Genomic DNA, 19562 nt, shown 5'->3' with positions numbered 1-19562 from the left:
CAGTTCTCGGGCTCCTGGGCCTGCAGCCGCCTCCCCCAGTCTCTGCCTCCATGGTCGGATTGTATTCTCCTTGCGTGTTTCTGTCTCTCTGCCCAAATTTCCCTGTTCTTACAAGGACGCTAGTTGTGTTGGAGTAGGGACCCGCGCTTCTCCTGCAAGACCCCATCTTCACTTCATTAATTACATCTGCGACAACCCCAGTTCCAAATAAGGTCACACGCTGCAGTCCTGGGGGTTGGGGCCTCCACATATCTGTGAGGGGGATTCATTCCAACCTGTAACAGGCACACCTGTCAGGTAGCAGAAACTGCCACTGAAGGGGATGCAGAAACCGCACAGGTAAGGTCCAGCACCTGAGCCGGAGGCTGGAAAGTTTCCCCCAGCACTGAGATTAAACCCCAGATACTAGGGCTCCTGGGTGGCTCAGTGGTTGAGCGTCTGCCTGGCTCAGGGCGTGATCCCAGGGTCCTGGGATCAAGTCTCGCATTGGGCTCCCCACAGGGAGCCCATTTCTCCCTCTGCCTTGTCTCTGTCTCTCTCTGTGTCTCTCATGAATAAATAAATAAAATCTTTAAAAAATAAAATAAAAATAAACCCCCAATACCAAACTATAACCCCTGATGGGGCTCCTGCTCACCTCTCCCTCTCCCTGCTGCTGCTCCATCCATAGACTCTTGTGCTCCTGAAACATGTCCAATGCATTTAGCACAGGGGTTCCTTCTGCTTTAAATGCACATCCCCCACCCCCGCACCTGTCATCTGGCTAACCGTTCAAGCCTCTCTGTGAGTGGCTAGGTTAGGTATCCCTGCTCCCCTACCATCCCTGCTTCTCTCTTTTAATTTTCATAGCATCCTAGACATCCACTCACTGCCACTATAACTGGTTCTGTTACATCTGTCTCCCCTAGCAGTCTGGATGCTCCGTGAGAATGGAGATCTTGAATGTCTAGTCATCCCCATATCCCTGGTACCCACCCAGAGAGTAGGCATTCAAAAATATTTCTGGTTGGATGGACAGATGGAGGGATGACTTTTGAAGTCATCAACTCGAGAGCTACATTGTTCGGAAAGCCACAGTTCCTGGATACAGGTTTTCCTGCTCTCTGCAAGTTCACTATATGCCACTTTGCTTTTACAAAAGACCTGCATTAGGACCTGTGTTCGCTAAGCGAAAGAAATCCAAAGAGGATTTTCACTTTTACAAAATGTCATTACTTCTTTGCTTCACACCATTTTGGCTCAAAAAATGTTTCAGAAGAATGTCCTAGTTTTGGATAGCAGGAGAGCTCATAATTCCAAAGCCCCTCCAAGACTCCAGAGCTGGCTCTGAAGCATAAAGAAAAGTGGACAAAAGCCCTGGATCTTAAGCAATCATATGTGACCCCAGGCCCTTCCTCCCTCTTGGTGATGCTGAGAGAGCCACGTAATTTCCCTGGACCATGTTTCCTCTTTTTCAAAGTAAGAAAATCAGACCCTACCTCCTCCCAGGACTATTATGATGGGGACTGCACTGCTTGGCACCTACAGGTGCTAAATCCATATGGGGGTTGGGAAGGGTCTCTAATTTGTCAGCGAAAGTCAGCCTTGGAATGACTAAACTCAGTTAGGAATCAGGACTTTTGGAATATACCCTTCCCTCCTAAGGGCCCTGCATTTCCCCATTCATTCAGAACATTTATAGAAATGCCTAGGGTAGCAGTTTCCAAACTGAGTTTCACAGAAGTGTCTCAGGGTCTCTACTGTCAGGGGACAGGAGGAAGGGATGGGGATGGGACACCAGGCCCCTGCTGCACACAACTCAGAGCAACTCCTCTTTTATCTGCTGATTCATATGTTGGAGGTTTATGTAAGATGCTTTTAGAAGAAGGGGCTTGTTTCTAAATAAGATTAATCATCAACCTTTGGAACGCCAATCTCTGACTTGCATTTTATGGACCAGTAAATGTAATAAATAAAGGACTAGAGTTGCCAATGTTTATTTCCAAGGAAAGAAACTACATAAAAAACAATCACCATCTATATAATTACCCATCATTCTATTTTAAAAAGGACATTTAACACCAGAAAGATATGAAGGATATTCTCTCCAACCAAAGGGCTATGTATTTAGTTCACAAACATGGATGATGGAAACACTGTTTCTTGTTTTATTTTTCTCACCAGGCTGGCAGCTGGTTGAAAACATCACCAGGTCACAAGCCTGGTCTAAGGGGCTGGTCTCTGTGCCCTAAATCCATGGGAGCTTTTTGTTAAATCTCCACCCTGAGAATGGGGTAGGAATGAGGTTCAGACGCAGCTGATGCAGAGAGCCAGCACTTAGAACTACCTGTGTCTTTTGTTCTAAACCTTAGGTATGGCATTAACAATTTCATTCTGACACCAACACACAGCGCCTGACTTTGCAGGTCCCCCATGAGCATCTGCTGAGCGAATGAATGACCCCGGGGTAGGGGGCGGCGGGTATCTTAGGCACTCTGGACAGCTGTTGAAGTCTCCTCATTGGTCCTGTCCCCACAGCCTGATCCGTCTGTGATCTGCCCCAGGAACCGCAGCTCTGTCTGCATCTCACACCTGCCTGCCCACCCGCTTCCTCCACCTCTGCAAATGTGCATTCTGGGACCTGAGCAGATGCCTCGGTGCCAGAGCAGGCGAGGATGCAGCAAGGGGACCAGATAATCTGACAGTCATCAGCGGGTTAATAAGCAGGAACGGTGCCGATGGAATACTGCCCCAGCGGGGCTCCAGCACCTGTAAATCACATGGCATCACCTCACAGTCCAAAGCCTGTCTCCTATTTATTTCTGGGGCTCGAGATGAGAAAAGAAAGTTTGCAGTACCTACATGGAAGTCGTAGGTATTCAGAAAATCCTGCAAAAGCTTATCTTTACCCATGTAGAAGAGTTCCTGAATACAGCGGCTACTCCAGCTGGACCAGTGGTTCTTGACCTTGGCTGCCATGTTGCAATCACCCACAGAGTTTAAAAAAGTACTGATGCCTGGGCCCCACCCTCCATGGGGTTTGATTCATTGGACTGGGGTGCAGCTTGGGAATCAGAATTTTGAAAAGCATCCCCCATCCTGCCAACCTCCCCAACTCCCTCCCCCACCCCCCAATGGTCTGAATGTACAACCAAGGCTGGAACCACGAGGCTAGAAGAGGTTTCTTCTCACTTCATGGCCAGCTGAAAAGCAATGATGAAGGGGAAAAAGATTCCTGACACCCTCCAAAATGGGAATCTCAAAGAAGCAGAAAGGGCAATACTTATCAAATAGGTTTATGCTCCTCTTCTGAATTAATAATCATTCATATTTCCCTCTGGCTGGTCAATGAGAGAAGCAGATGGGAGCATGCATCACAGGTGTCCTACCCACAGACCAGTGGGATTTTATGAGGGGCACTTGTTGATCTTGCCTGCTCAATATCCCTATGCTGGGAGTTATATCCCCCCAGTATTCCTCAGAGGTCCATTCCCCCTTAATTGCCACCCAACTGGACTCCACTCCATGGACTCAAGAATGGGCCAGTGACTAGGGCCACATAAGTGAATTCTATCTAACTGACTAGAAAGATCAGTTCAGGATAGACATGTGTGTGCTTTTGTCAGACCAATCAGAGCTAATACTGAAACTCTTTCTCCTGATGCACTTAGATCTATAAAAATGGAAGCCTGGAACAACCAAGGGCCACTAGGAATGGGGAGCCTAACTGAGAATGAAACCCACTAGGAAGAAAGCAGGACAGAAAAAGAAATCGAGAAAGAACATGCCCTGTTGATACTGAGCTCCTGGATCCAGCCATTCCTGACACCCTGTTTGTATCTAGATTTTTTTTTTCAGTACACAAACCAGCAAGTTCCCTTTTATTTGCTGAAGCCAATTATATGATGGGTGTCTATTACCTCCACCACAAAAAGCCCTGTCAAATGCAATCTTGAAGGGTCTCTAGGCCAGGTACCCCTCTTTTGCCAATAATTCCCCCACTCCTCAGTCCAGGTTCTGTGGGATTTCCAAGAGGGAGAGAAACTGGGTAAGGGCAGACTGCCTCCTCTCTCTAGACTCCTGAACCCCCCCATCCCATACATCTGCTTTCAGAATTACATTTACATATATGCAGAGACCATACTGTTTCTTGGGAGAATCTCTATTTCATTGTCTACCTCTCCACCCATCATCCCTAAAAACAGAATCCCAGACTACTGGGAAGAGGCTGTAATGGAGCAGTCATCTCAGTGTGGATAGGCTGAGCCGTGCGCATGGTGGTCCCTGACAGAAGAAACAGGGCCTTGACTAAATCCATTCTCATGAGGGTCAAAGGTGAAGTAGCCTCATTAAATACAGTGGAACAAAAAGCCTCACCAAAACCCACACTCTTGGCTCTTCTTGCAACTCCAAATCCAGCACTGAAAATAACTGCACCTCTTGGAATGGATGTGTGTGTGTGTGTGTGTGTGTGTGTGTGTGCATATATCTAATATATACATATGTTAGTAACATTATGTAAATAACAATTACTGATATTTATTACCAGCTCACTACATGCCTGGCACTGTGTTAGAAGTGCATACACATTCTCTGATCTAATCTTGCCATCACCCTCTGAGATCTGACTATTCTCCTAACTTTACAGGTGAGAAACTGAGGCTCAGAGACATCACTTACCTAAGGCCCCCTAGCCTGCAGGGGGCAGAGCCGGGATCTGAAACCAGGTCCTGTGCAGCTCTGAAGCTTAAGCCAAATCTGGCCTACCACCCGCATTTATAAATAAAGCTTTATTGAAACACAGCCCTGCCCACTCAATTATGTAAGGCTGCCCCTTAGTGAGAAAGTAGCCAACCCCTGGTGCTGGCAGAGGCACAGCCTCTGTGCTTTTTCAATTGCAGCATGCTACCCCCTACCCCAGAAGGTCCTGCTCAGCCCCTGTTTGGGTGACTAAACTTGGTTAGCCTCCCAGGGAGAGCCCGGTTCCTGGGGCTTCCAGACAACAGTGAGACCAAATGCTGCTGGGAAACAGAAAATAATGGGGCAGCAAGCTGGGTGTGCCAATGAACGGCTAAGGCCCTAGGAGCCAAGGGACTTTCATGATGGGATCGGTAAGGGTGTTCATCCAAAGGAGCATGCCATCCCCTGCCCCAGACAGGACATCTCTGCCATCTGCCCCCCACTTCTTCTCCACAGCACTGAGCACCAAATGCTAGGCCTTCCTCCCTCGGGACAGGTGCTCTGGTTTCTGTGGGTGAGGAGTAGTCTTCCCTCCCTCCAGCACCCCCTACCATGCCCAGACTCTCTCTACCAAGGAATGTGGCACAGAGTGGCCAGCAGTGCTCAGGAGGCTGGAGAAGATGGGTCACCAGAGACAGGAGGGAGAGGAGAGAGAGAAAGGGATGGCGAGAGGCAAAGGAGAGAAGAGATGAGAGACAGAAAGGCAGATTGGCAGAAAGCAGGAGGGGGAAATGGATGCGGGTGCCCAGTGCCCACCCCGTGCCTGCCTGGCGATGCCCTGGCTTCCAGCAGAGGGAAGAACTGCTTTAACTGCTTTAACAGCCTCAAACAGCAGCATGGGGCCTGGTGAGATGTTTGCCACTTTCATCTCTGGCCAAGAGGAATGTGGCCTGAGATGAAGAGCAGGTTCTCAGATCCTGCCCAGCAGCTGGTGAGGCCTGGATATCAGAGCAAGGATGTGTGCTGGTAATCAGCCCGGGGCCCCAGCCACCGCTGGTGGGCTGCTGGGACGAGGCTGTCTGAGGGCTAGGAAGCAGAAGGCAGCCTGTTATTTGGAGAAAAAGGACTCTCCCCATTCAAAAGGAGAAACAAATAAGCAAAATGCCCAGGGTGAAAAATCAGTTTTGAAAGCTACACCCTAGGAGCAGATGTATATCAGGGAGGATAGTCTCTGTGGCACGTGAGTGACAGTGGAGGTCAAGAGGGGGGCCCCAGGACACAGTCCTGAGGGTGGAAAGGAAGGCTGAGTCCACCTCTTAAAAAAGTTCCTGTTACAAGAATTAGCAAAGGACATCCCAGGTATGGTGGGTCTGGTCACTAGTTGGTGGCCCCCCCATGCAAATGTTGCCTAACCTATGACAGAATTTTTAAAGCATTTCCTCCGTTGCCAATATGTTAAAAGTTGTGTAATTGCCCACAGAAGTCTGGCTTCTCTTGGAAAAATTGGATGATCTGGGGACACTTTGTCCCCTTCCCATAGAGCAGCAATTGGCTATGAGTGGTGACTGCCTTCTTTAGAAGGGGTGGGTGCTCTGTGTTTTTCCACAGTCCTCACCTCTCCCTACTGCCTGACGCCAAGGGCATCCTTCACCCCCACCATGTCCCAAATGCAGATTTACTGAGTAATGACCATGTCCCTAGCAGGAGGCACTGGGCTTTATTTATTCATTCAAAACATACTTCTCAGCATCTACGAAGTGCCAGGCCTTGAGGATGTAGCCATGAACAAGACAGACTGAGGATGTAGCCATGAACAAGACAGACAAAACATCGCCTTTCTGGAGCACACCACTTGGTGAAGAAAGCTGACCTTAATCCAACTAACACTCCATCTCCTATAGTCTATACAACAACCATATGATGACAATATGGTTACACTCACTTTACATACCAGGAAACTGAGGCTTGAGAATTTTCTTATGTTTAGAGAAGTAGGCATCTACATTTAGGGGTGTCTGAGAATATTTAACAATCGTTATGGGATGGGCACTGACCAATCAGAACACACGTCCCACCAATCAGAACACAGGCCCAGCTAATCAGGAGATATGCTCAGCCAGTCAGAACACAAGCCCAGCCAATCAGATTAAATAGCGTTACAAATGCATAACAGCCCAACGTCTGCACCGCCTGTCTGTATTGCTTTTTACTGGGCAGAGATAATGACATTTTGTCCATCTAAACAATTTCTAGTTTTCAGACGGTGGTCACAGACCTCCCAACAATGAACATTCCCGTGAGATGGGCAGATAATCACTGGCATGCCCATTGGCCAGATAAAGAAACCAGGGCTCAGAAATGTTGAGCAATCTAGCGAGGGCCACATGGCCAAGGGGAGCAGCCCTGCGAGGAGAACCCAGATCTCCCAACTCCTGGCCTAGCGGTTTTGGCTGTGTCTCATGTGGCTTCTAACCAACCAGACTGCAAGTTCTCTGAGGTCAGGGATGGTAGCAGACATTTATTGGATGCCTCCATGATACTCAGTGCTATGATCTGAATGTCTGTGGCCCTCCAAATTTCGAAAGTTGAAATCCTAACCCTCAATGTGATGGTCTTAGGAAGTGGGGTCTTTGGGAGGTACTTCGGTCATGAGGGTGGACTCTCATGAGTGGAACTGGATGTATAAAAAAGAGGACCCAAAGGGCTTGCAAGCCCCCTTCCACCATGTGAGAAGACAGTAAGAAAACACTGGCCAGGAGAGGGCCCCCACCAGAACACTATCATGCTAACACCTTGATCTTGGACTTCCCGGCCTCTAGAACTATGAGAAATCAATGCCCGGTATTTATCAGCCACCCAGTCTGTGGTGTTCTGTTATGGCAGCCCTAATGGACTAAGACCCTTAACATATCAGGAATTCAATCAGTACTGACTACTCCGTTCAGACATGGTGGTGGGAGGAGTGATGTCCAGCAGAAACCGACAAGGATCAAAATTGACCAAAACCCAAACACCATACAGGAGTGCTGATGACTACAACACTTAGGTAGTGCTTTTTACACACTAGGCACCATGCTCAGCACCCTCTCACTTCAGCTTAGAAACCATTCCACAAGAAAGGCCTATTTTAAAGATGGGGGAACTGAGGCTCATAGACGTTAGGTAAACAGAGATAAGATTTAAACCCAAGCTTGTCCAACTCTCAGCTTGGTGCCTGGCCAATAGTGGGGTGCTATTGGTCTTGGGAATGGCCCTGAGCCTCTCCCCAGCACCATGGGTTAACCTTCTCTGAGAAGCTGTGTGCGTCCTAGAGACTCCCAGGGAATGTCAGAGGGATAGTAAAGAAACTCCTTGCCAGGGATCACAGAGAAACACAGTCCAAGGGAGATGTTGGAGAACTGAAAGGGTTTTCTGCATAGCATGGAGACACGGCCCCACTAATTTGGATAATGAACTAACTTGGCCATGTGGATGTTCCTCAAAACCCCTAGGATAGGGATCCCATTATTCATTGTTACTCTAGTGGACACTGGTTATCAGCTTCCCTGGCATTCATTCTCCATTCTTAGATAAAACCCACAATTCCTAAGCCCAAAAGAAAAGATCACAGCCTAGGATTAAGCCAATAAGTTAACATCCCACAAGTCTGACCCCACTGATTGGTTTAGAGGAGAGCACATGGCCACGTTGATTTGAATCAGTGCATCTCAGACCTAAACAATCTCACTCTCCCATTCTGTACCAGAGTAGGGAAGGGACCTCCAGGATCATCTTACTACCACATGGATCCTAAAAGTGAAACCATCCTGGGGAAGAGGCAAGTCAAGAGATACAGAGAGACTGAGTCCTGACATGAACTGAGCCCCCCTGATCCAGCCATACCTGCAGCCTACGCAACCCCTGGACTTTTCAGTTACATGTGTCAATACATGACCTTATTACTAAAAAACAAACAAACAAAAAAAACAAAAACAAAATAACAAACCCACAACTTGGATTGTTTGTCACTTGTGAGTGTTAAGCTCTATATTAGTACTACCACCACCATGCAGTGATAAAGACTACCCTGTTTCCAATCAACAAAATGGTTTTTAGCAGTTTTGCTTGAGTGCCTGTTTCTTTGGTCAGGTAAGGCAGGAGACTACCCATAACATCCCAAAGACTGCATCAAAGTCCAACAACTTCAGCCCCTGCCTCAGTAATGCCAAATTCAGCCAGCACCGCAGCTCTGGAGGATAACAGAATCCTTTCTCTTTTGTCCTCTAGACCCTGAGTAACTGAAGGCTCACAGTGCCAGCTACAGAGTGAATGTTCAAAAATGTTGTTGTCCATTCAAAAACATTTACATGTTCCAGCTCCATGCAAGGCACTGTGGATACAGTAACAAGCAAGAGCAAAGTGGTCACAGCTCTTGAGAAACTGATAATGGGGAACAGGACACTAAACAAATACTCATATAAACAAACAGATGGCTGTGGATTATGATAAGTGCTTCAGAAGGAAAGCGCAAGAGACAAGAGAAGATTTAACTGACATAACTCGGGGAGTTAGGAAATGCTTTCCCAAGGAAGTAGTGATTGAGATGAAGTGACAACAATGACAGGGTATCCAGTAGCCCATGCATTCAAAACAGGAGAGGACGCAGTTCACTTAAGATCATGGTAGAAACTGGATTTGAGGGCCAGATCACTTTGGTGGACTGGATATGGGACTAAAATGGATATAGAAAGATCCATTTGGAGACTACTGAATAGTCTGGACCAGGGTGGTGGTGATAGAGGAGGAGATGGAAAGAACTGGAAGAAGAGAACTCACAATATATAACCCCTGAGCCAAATCTGGCCCCTTGCCAGGCTCTGTAAATAAAGTTTTATTGGAACACACATCCACACCCACTTTATTAGAAGACAGTCTATGGCTGCTTCATGCTACATGGCAAAACTAAGTAGTTATAATAGAGACCATATGGCCTGCATATCTGAAAGTATTTACTACCTGGGCCTTTACAGAAAGTTTGTCAACCGTTATTTAGAAGGTCAACTCAACAAGACTTGGATATGGGACATCATGGAGAGGAAGGGCCAAAGATCACACCTAGATAAAATCCAGACTTGCTCAGTTGGGTAGATATAAAAGATGAGGCCACTAGAGATGAATTTTTTTTCTTGGGGAGGGAAACAAATTTGATAAGAGCAACCTAGGATGGGGAACCTAGGTGGCTCAGTGGTTGAGTGTCTGCCTTTGGCTCAGATCGTGATCCTGGGGTCTTGGGATCAAGTCCCACATCAGGCTCCCTGCAGGGAGTCTGCTTCTCCTTCTGCCTATGTCTCCGCCTCTCTTCATATGTCTCTCATGAATAAGTAAATAAAATCTTAAAAAAAAAAAAAAAGCCACCATGCCCCAACTGGTGTCTCCTGGAAATGAAGTCTGACCAAATTATGTGCAGAGAACACATGCAACTTAGAGTCTAAAGGTACCATGGTTTCTAGTCTCGGCTCTGATGAGTTGTATAAACTGAAGCCAAGCATGGATTTCTCCTCTTGGAATATCTGTTTCTTCATTTACAGAATGGGGATGCGGGAACATGGGTGAGGAAAATGAATACTGGGTGTACATCGCGTATTTCTACAGCCACATTACTTGTTACTTCTTTTCTCGTTGCTATAAAATTGGTTGAAGTACTCAGCCAGGGGTTGGGGGATATTACTGGGACAAAGGTACAATCAGACACACTCCTGATGACAGGGAATGGGTCTGCCCACGCCAACAATGTGTACCTGACTAAGAATCAGGACTCATTCAAATAGATATAAATGATCCTCTGGCTGCTAATGCCAACCACTTACCAACCAATTTTTGCTGCCACAATTCCTGATGGGAGCAATCATAACAAAAGGTCTAAGGTTGTCTATTGCATGCTGAGCCCAAACTGTTTGTGCTAGGGCAAGAACTGCAAAATTACAGAGAAGAAAGGGTTGATGATAAAAACCCAGAAGCTGCCTCACCTAGAACATTCATAACTATATGCATGCACCACGCACACATACGCATGCACGCTCACACACAATTACCAGCCCCCTGTACACACAAATGGTGTCACCTTTTAAAGAAAGGTACTGTTTCCTTCCTCTAGAGCACGTTCAGTAGCAGCAGACTCTATAATTTTACAATCATCTTGGCATAATGGAGAAAACTATTAGTTAGGCATAAGGAGATCCAGGTTCAAATCTCAGCTCTGAAACCCTAGGCAAGTTCCCTCTACTCTCTGGCTTCAGTTTCTCCATCTGTAAAATAAGGGCTTAGACTCAGTGATTTCTCAGTTCCCTATTAGGCCTGAGCTCTATGATTTTAGAACAGAGGTTAAAAATTGAGAGCCCCAAGACCAAATACAGCCCACAAATCTGTGGGATTAATACCACCTCAAACAGTGTTAAAAGACTTTTCATTGGGTGGTAGCATTTTAAAATTGGGAGATTTCTCATAAAAGTCACAGTCTCAGGGCACCTGGGGGGCTCAGTGGGTTAAGTGTCTGCCCTAGGCTTGGGTCATGATCTCAGGGTCCTGGGATGGAGCCCCAAGTAGAACTCCTTGCTCAGTGAGGAGCCTGCTTCTCTCTCTCTCCCCTTGCCCCTCAGCCTCCCCACCATTATACCCCCTGTTCGTGCTCTCTCTCTCTCTTTCTCTCTCTCTCTCTCTCTCTCTCTCAAATAAATAAATAAATAAAACCTTAAAAAGAAAAGTCACAGTCTCTGACTTCTTTGGAAAAATTTAAACACCTAGTCCATAAAGAGGGACTGCCCTGAAAAGCACACACCACCACATAAGTAGAAATCCTGCCCAAACCGCACAGGCTGTATCTAACATGGAGAAACGCAGACAAACCCAAATTGAGAAACATTCTGTGAAGAAGCTGGTCCCCGCTCCTCAAAGACGTCAAAGTCACAAACAACGAAGAAAGGCTGAGGAACTATTCAAGCCTGACACAAGGACTTAATGCAATATGTAATCCTGGATTGGATCCTGTGCCAGAAAAATAAATTGCTATGAAGGATGCTATTGAGACAATTGCCGAAATAGGAATATGGTTAGATGAAAGTCTTGAATCAGTGTCAAGGTTACTGAACCTGGTGCCTCTGTGTACCTCTTACATAAGAGTGTAGATGACCCAGTCCCAAATGGTTGACAAAAATGAGAGAGAAAACAAGGTGGGGGATTACAGAGGAAGCAAATGTAAGGGGATGTTAAAAATGGATGAATCCCAGTAAAGGGGGTACAGGAATCCTTTGTAGTGTTTTTGCAGCTTTTCTGTAAGTTTGAAATTATCTCAAAATAAACAACTTTTTTAAGTTGTCATATAACCAAATGATTCTCAAATGTTAGTGTGCGGAATCCCCTAGAGTTTTGGTGAAGATTCAGATTGCTGGACTCTCTCCTCAGAGCTTCTGATTCAGCAGGTCTGGAAGGGGGAAAGTAAGAATTTGCATTTCTGACAAGCTTTCAGGTGATGCAGACGCTGTTGGCCTGGGACATGCTTTGAGAAGCCCGGGTACAATCTAGCTTAAATGGTGGAAGTGATTATCAAAAGAACAAGACACAGGATGAGTTTTTTTAAAGCAGGATTGACAGAGAGATGGCACAGGGGACTAGTATTCTGCATTACGAGCCTTTGTGGATGCTACTGGTTTCCAGGTACACATATCTTAATGGCTATGAAGCGCCTAGACCAGCACCTGCCTGGCAAGCGGCACATGGTCAGTGTGGGTTAAGGACCTGCTAAATTATAGCAAAATTTCTAAAATACAGCAAAGATGCCAGGCAACAGGGGTGCTGCCTTGTATCTGCTCGGGGGAGGCGAGATGAGGAACAGCACTTTTAACCTGCTCATTTGTGGGGAGAAACATTCTCTGGGACCCTCCTATGTGATAGATGGGTTCCCCCTTGAAACTGCCACCATTGAGTCAGGCCAGACAGAGATTTCTCAAAAATCTCAAATTTCTGAGATGAGAACATGGTTCAGGCAGCAAAGTTCTGTCAAGACATGCACTTCTCGTCGTCCTCTTCAAGGGGTAATGAACCTTGGCCTCAAGCCTCATTAAACCCCATTATATAATCACCCCCATCCCGAGTCTCTTTATAACCCTCCAGTGGCTGGTTTCTTGGGACCATGCAGTTCAGCTTCATCAGTCTTTATTGCTACCTGCTGCCTCCCTCAACAAATCAGACTTCTGACTCAGCCTCAAGGCACACGGGGACCAAGCCCTCAGCTGAGGGTCAACTCTGTCGCCTTGTGTCCATGAAAAAGCACAGGAAATGCTCAGCGAAGAGATGAGGAGAGCACGTCTGGTGAGACAGGACAAGGGGAGGGCACACCATCATTCAAGACACCTGCGAAGGACTATATTTTATAGGATGGGGGCCGTGTATAAAACCCCAGCTGGTGCCATTAGGACCAAGAAGGGGAAGTCTGGAAATCATTAGTCATCTGTTCCCTTTGGGAGCTACTGCCCTGAAGTCCTAGACCCCCATAGGCAGCTAACGAAGAAACACCCAGAAAAATGCAGGTGGGCAAAGTAGAGCATCATTCCTCATCTTCTACTAAAGATGTCCAGGATAAATGAGTTGCAGAAGGTGTCTGCAACTCATTCTTTTGGCTGCGTTCTGCAGCTGCCTGGCCCCTACAGGCACAGCCACCACGTGGGACAATGGCCCCTGAATATCGACACCGGAGTCTGGCAGGGTAACAATTTGTCAGCCAGCATGGGTGCTGCTCTCTGAGTGAGCACAGCATGCTGATAAACGAGAGGCATCCTTGGGGCAAGGCGGAACCCCACAACACAATTCCCCAAAGAGGCAAGGATGCCAGAAGGGAAACTGGCACAAGTTAAGGTCCCTCCACGATAAGCAACCAGGTCTCAGCGAAGACAGCATGGCAGTTGTGTTCCTCCTCAGCACCATAGAATGGGGACTTGAGAACGAAGGCAAACTCCTACCCGCCCTTGTGATCTTGGGCCAGCTACTCAAACCCTTCCAGCCTCAGTTTTTCATCTGGAAAATAGGCATAAGAATAGAAACTACCTGATGGAGAACTGGGAAGCTTATATAATGCAAGCAAATTGCTTTGCCTGAATTAACGGTGCCTGCAACATTGTCAATGCACAGTAAAGGCCAATTGCTATTATTATCATCATTTTCATCATTGTTACAAGTTATCCCATCATAGGACAGGCAGCAATCACTGCCAAACCTACCCTTTATGACACTTCGTGCTCTAAGCACCAGCCCCTGTGCTGGGAAACTTACACCCATTCCTCATTTTGTCCTCACTACATCATTGCCAGGTTGACAGACTCAGGGGGCTCAGTGAGTGCCCAACGATATGTCAGCAACCACTTAGTTGCTATACTCCCAAAATCACTTCCACCAACCGGTAATGAATGATGATGAGTCATCACTCTCTCCCATCTAGACAGTATTTTCTGCATTCTGAAGAAGACTTTTATTGGGGATTATAGTGGCAGCCTGATACCCTACAAGGAGCCACCAGCACACAGCTTGTTGGACCAAAACTGGTTGGTGGGTAGGGGGCATCTGATCAGACACCATCTGGGCCACATGACGTGCCCAAACAAAACACAGAAGAAATGCCTCGAGGATGGGAAGATAAGTCCATTGTTCTCTACTTCTTTGGGAGGTAGGTTCACTCCTGAGTCACCGTCTTCCACTGAGTGGTAAGGTTTAGTAACTTGTGTTTTGACGACAGCCTCAGAGAAAGGTTCCTCTGAAAGCTGGGGCTCCGACACTCCCTTCTCTACCCCGCTCGTCACTCCCAGACCAGGAACATAGGGTAAACTCAAGGAGGGGAAGTCCTTCTCATGACCCATCGGAGGAAGCAGGGCACCCTGAGGGTCTGAGTCTCTGCCACTCTACAGGCAGATCTGTCTAATGCTCTAATGCTGTCCCCAGGTGTCTCCAGCAGGGGTAACAAGATGGTGGATCACAGTGCAGCCACAGCCAGATCTGACAGTGACAAAAGGACAGACAGACTCAGCCTGGCAGGGACACAGCTTCAGCAGCTCCCTCCACTGGGTCAGAGGGAGGAAGGCTGGCACTGGGACCCAGAGGCAGAAAGGTCTCTTCTGAAGCTCATAGTAAGGGGAGAACAAACAAGGGTGACCCAGTGCCTGACCCACGCATCCTCCCAACTGTCCCAGCCCAGAGTCCTCAGACCAGCATTCTAAGTGATCAAAAGATTTGGTAACTGGGTTAGCCTTGGAATCACAGAGTTTCTAAGCTTTGGACTGGACCCCTGTGGAGTCATTTATTATACAACGGGGGAAACTGAGACCCAGACAGAGAAAGGAATTCGCTTCACCAAGGAACAAGGATACAGGCTAGAGTTGAAACTGGATTCAAAACCCACAAGGTGGGCAAGATCATTTGTCCTTTTGAGTCTCAGTTACCTTATCTATAGAATGGGAATTATAATGCATGTCTCAAAGTTTGTGGTGAGTTTGAACTGTGGTGAGGAAGAGACAGAGGTCACACAAGCAATTGGTGGCATCATGAAAACTCTAACAGAGAGCTTCTCATTGCCTAACCTGGAGCCTATTCTACTGGGCTGCCTCTGTTTCCATCCTTTGTTAGGATCAGTGGAAGTGGGACTGGCCCACGGGATTCCAACTAATATTTGGGATACACACTCATTCTCCTGCTAAGATTCAAATGTTACTTTTCTCCTTTACGGAAGATCAGAGGGCGACCTCTCTTCATACAAGGACTGGGACCGTCCAAACAGTAAACTGTGCTTCTGTAGCCTCTTAATGCTAAGGGCTGATTTTAATTAAGGACTTTGCTCCTACTCACAGGCAAGTGGAGCAGCCTCTCCTCTTACATGGAGACCAGGGCAGGCATGAAAAGTCGGGAGCCATGGTGAATCTTCCCAAGACTTTCTGGCAGGAGAGGAGGGGTCTAAATGAATAAGTATGTGGTTTTTTAAGCAGGCTGAAGATGCTTCTGTTCTGGACAGAGCTAAAGTGCAGAGCTGTGGTTAAGCCCCCAGAGATGGCCATGGTAATATCACTCATAGGACACTGATGCCCAGAGACAGATGGCTGCTGGAGGCAGCCACCCGGCGTCATGCCAAGGTAAATTCCAAGCACCCTTAGGGCCATGGGGAAGTACGTGTGTATGCTGGGGGGGGGTGAACTGAAAGACATTTTCCCACAGCCCCCTAATTAATCATAAAGTCAGAGGATGTAAATGCTGCCAGGGAAAAGGACCTCATAAACATCATAACAACAGCTACCATGTATTAAGCACTTACCGTGTACCAGGCCCTATGCAGCTGACTCGACAGGCAGGAGCCGATCTAATCCTCACAACCACTGATAGAATGCATCTACGGTTAGCCCCATTTTACAGATGAAGAAACTGAGGCTTAGAAAGGCTCTGCACTTGCTCGAGGTCAGGCACACAGCTCAAAAAGAAACAGAGCTTGGCACTGGTACCTGGCATCACCCTCCGGGGCCATGAAATCCTGCCTCACCCTGCTGCTATGATACATTTGATACGTCATCACCCCCTTTCCTTGTCTGGGCTCCCAGGCCACCCTCTGACTGCCACACGGGCCCACCCCCACAGAGTATTTCTGGTCTGACAGTGATTTCTCTCGACAAATTAATAAATTGGCCTTCTGGTGTTGATATGTGTCATGAGTCTATTTTAGTTTGCTTGATTCAGGACCTGTGCCCCCCAGGCACAGACACAAGCCAGACTCTAGCTAGAAGTTCTAATTGATGTCCACATTGGTCACTTCTGGTTCTTCTGGTCCCTGCAGTGGATGCACAATGCACATGTGTGGACTGTAAACAGTTCACCATTCTGCCCAGGCCTACCATCCAGTGGGGCTAAAGCAGAGCATCTGAGCCCAACAGTCTTGATACTGGACACCATGGTGGAGGTACAGTGTGCAATTTTCCAAGGAAGAGGAATAACAGATTTCATGAAATTCATGGTGGAGGGTCCATAGCTTCCCTAAAAAAAGTTCAAAGACCCTTATGCATAGGTAAAGAAGAGAATCCCACATTTAGAGAAAGACCCCCAGCTGAATATTTGAGGGATCTTGGATCAAATCACATGTGGTGGTAAAGCTTATCCATTCTGGAGTTAGGAAGAGCCAGCTTCCAAGCTTGCCTCAATGACTCAACAGCTGTGTGACTTTGTCAAGTTATTCAATGTTCTCGAGCCTCTGTTTCCTCATCTATACAATGAGAATAACTTGTCCGCACAATGGCTTGTTGCAAGAACGAAATGAGGTCATGCGTGGGGGTTATGAGCATGTACAGGTGCTCAGTGAACATTGCTTCTTATTTATCAGAGCAGCAGCATGATCACCCCATGGCTGTACTGGGGACCCAGGGTTCCTCCCTTCCTGCTCTAGCAGCCCCTCCTCCTCCTCCTAAATTCCCAGTCCATAAAAGTTGATATCTGAGCTAGAGGACGGGTTGGGCTTTTTTTTTTCAGGGGCTCCCCTCTGACCACATCTGTGCCTGTTCAGCAAAATGGGCCTCTGGGCAGAAAAGATTAAACGTCTTCTGAAACCTCAGCCCTGGATCACCAGAAAGTTCCATTTCCGTTCCGAGTAATAACCACTTTGTCTCCAGCAGAAATTCGCGGGAGCAGAATGTAAAACACCTCAGGCCATGCTCAACTCAGTTTGAACCCAAATACATCTTTGAAATGAAAGGTTATATGTGTTGACCTGAGTGGGGCAAAAAAAAAAAATTACAAAATTTAATCATAGATGCCTTATCCACAGCAGCCCGAGAAAAATCCTGTGACCCGGCAGCCAAGAAGCAGAGAGAAAAAGCTGATGTTTCCTTTCATGCCCTGCATGCTTGCTTCCCCTCTGTCATCCCTCCACACCTGCAGGCAAAAAGAGTAGGAATATAGGACCAATGACAACAGTCAGTCAGCCTCCTGAGTACTAATTACGCCCCTTCCCTTCGAAACCATCCCAAGGGGCGTGAGCGGCGCAGGTGGGAGGTGATTGAGCCACGTTCAAAGTGTTTCAGGAGCGTTTCTCCGCAGAGAACACGGAGTGTGCACCTGGCAGACAAGAAGGTACAACAACCCCAGGCGGGAGGGTGGGTGACTTACTTGCAGAGAAGTTGGTCTCAGTGTGGACGGGAGGGGTGGAGGGCAGGAAAGGTGCGTGTCCCACAAAGAAGGAGCGCAGGGAGCGCTCGGACAGGAGTGGGGAGCGCTGCTGAGAAGGAATGTTCTCACAGCTGCCCACGCTGCTGTGAATCTTGAGGTTCAAGGGTTTGCTTTTCTTCTTGGCTCTGAAAGAGAGACAGAAGAGAGGACAACATATCCATAAGTGCACACAGGCAGACCCAGTCTCTCTAACATGGCACCAATGGGGCACCTGGGTGGCTCAGGGGTTGAGCATCCGCCTTCAGCTCGGGGCATGATCCTGGGATCCCGGGATGGAGTCCCACATCAGGTTCCCTGTGGGGAGCCTGTTTCTCCCTCTGCCTATGTCTCTGCCTCTCTCTGTGTGTCTCTCATGAATAAATAAAGAAAATCTTAAAAAAAAAAAAAACATGGCACCAATGTCCACTCCCCAAACTGACCTGGTCTGTTGGGGCTGCTCCATCTCCCCTTCAGTTTGGTTCTGTGCTGTTTCTCACCTACAACCCTTTGCTGGCGCTGTCCCCACAGCCCAGAATAGCCTCCCCATCCCTGGATGCTTAATCTCCATCAGTCTTCTCTGACCCCACTCTGGTGTCCTCTCCAGGAAGCTTTCCCTGATATTCCCTTCCCTCCTTGCCTGGACTTCAATTCTATGATATTCTGTGTGTATCCCTGTGGCTATACTTTCTTATTTTCCCCAGCCTGTTCTTTTAGTTCTTGTCTCCCAAGTGAACTATGGGTCTTCGAGGGCAATGATTCCCCGTATTGTTCATTTCTCTGTCCTCAACCATTAGCACAGAACCTGGCACACAGTAGGTGGTCATTAAAAGCCTATTAAATGATTAATCTGGATTATGACTGGAATTTAATCATGCTGCATTCTAATTCCTTGAGGGCAGGAACCCTGTGGTTTTCCTTCCTGGATCTTTCAGCCTCTGGCTTGGCACCAGCTGAATGGAATGAACCTCTGGAGCTGGTTTGGAAATGTTTCTCCCCTTCCCAAGGAGATTAGGTGATCAGTTTAACAGAGTGTGATTTAGAACAGCATCCCAAACTAACCATTCTACGCCCCCCCTCCCTCCCCCATCCCCCACCCCCCCCCCCCCCCCCCCCACTGAAGCCCCATTCAGGTCTAGCTCGGAGTTGGGTGCCATCTTGTGGCCAAAGTGAACCATCCTTGCATGTGTTCTCCTAGATGGAGAGCCCAGGAAGGTGCCTTAATGAAAGACTAGAGGCCTCCCACACAGGCAGCCTAAAAGTCACCCTCTCCAGGAGGCCCGCTGCTCATCAGCTATAAGGAATCCAAGTGCACCTGCAAAGTCGCTTCCTCACAGAGCTTGGGCTGGCAGCCTTGCTTATTATATCCCTAGGGGTCTGCAACAAGGCCCAGGAAGGTACTTCCCGTTATAGCAGGGCACAGTGGCTGGCTCTCCCTGCCCATGGGTGGAGAAGAGAGAGAAACAAGGGAGTGTTATTTCATTCCACAAGAATCTCCAATGGTGGAGATTCAAAGAGGCATCTACACCGAGGTAGTATAATTTTGAAGTTGGACTCGCAAACTTTGCGGTCAGGGAAACCAGGTCCTCGTTGTGACCTCAGGAAAGTGATCTCATCTCTTTGTGCCTCAGTTTCCTCACCTGGACAATGAGGAAAATAATAGCATCTACCTATAAGATGGATGTTGTGACAATTCGATGAGATATGAA

General features: G+C 47.6%; 1 protein-coding gene across 1 annotated transcript in view; it reads right to left on the bottom strand.

Moving 5' to 3' along the window:
• The window catches only part of KSR2 (kinase suppressor of ras 2), a 400554-nt gene that overhangs the window by 147516 nt on the left and 233476 nt on the right, over nucleotides 1–19562 (bottom strand). Inside the window, exon 5 of the mRNA XM_041729093.1 lies at nucleotides 17818–18002. Within this exon, the coding sequence (XP_041585027.1) occupies nucleotides 17818–18002 (185 nt within the window). The remainder of the gene's footprint in view (nucleotides 1–17817; nucleotides 18003–19562) is intronic.

This window comes from Vulpes lagopus, chromosome 14 (genome assembly GCF_018345385.1).
Source record: "Vulpes lagopus strain Blue_001 chromosome 14, ASM1834538v1, whole genome shotgun sequence".
NCBI lineage: Eukaryota > Metazoa > Chordata > Mammalia > Carnivora > Canidae > Vulpes > Vulpes lagopus.
The sequence above is the reverse complement of the archived record's forward strand: the minus strand, read 5'-3'. Positions and strand labels throughout refer to the sequence as shown.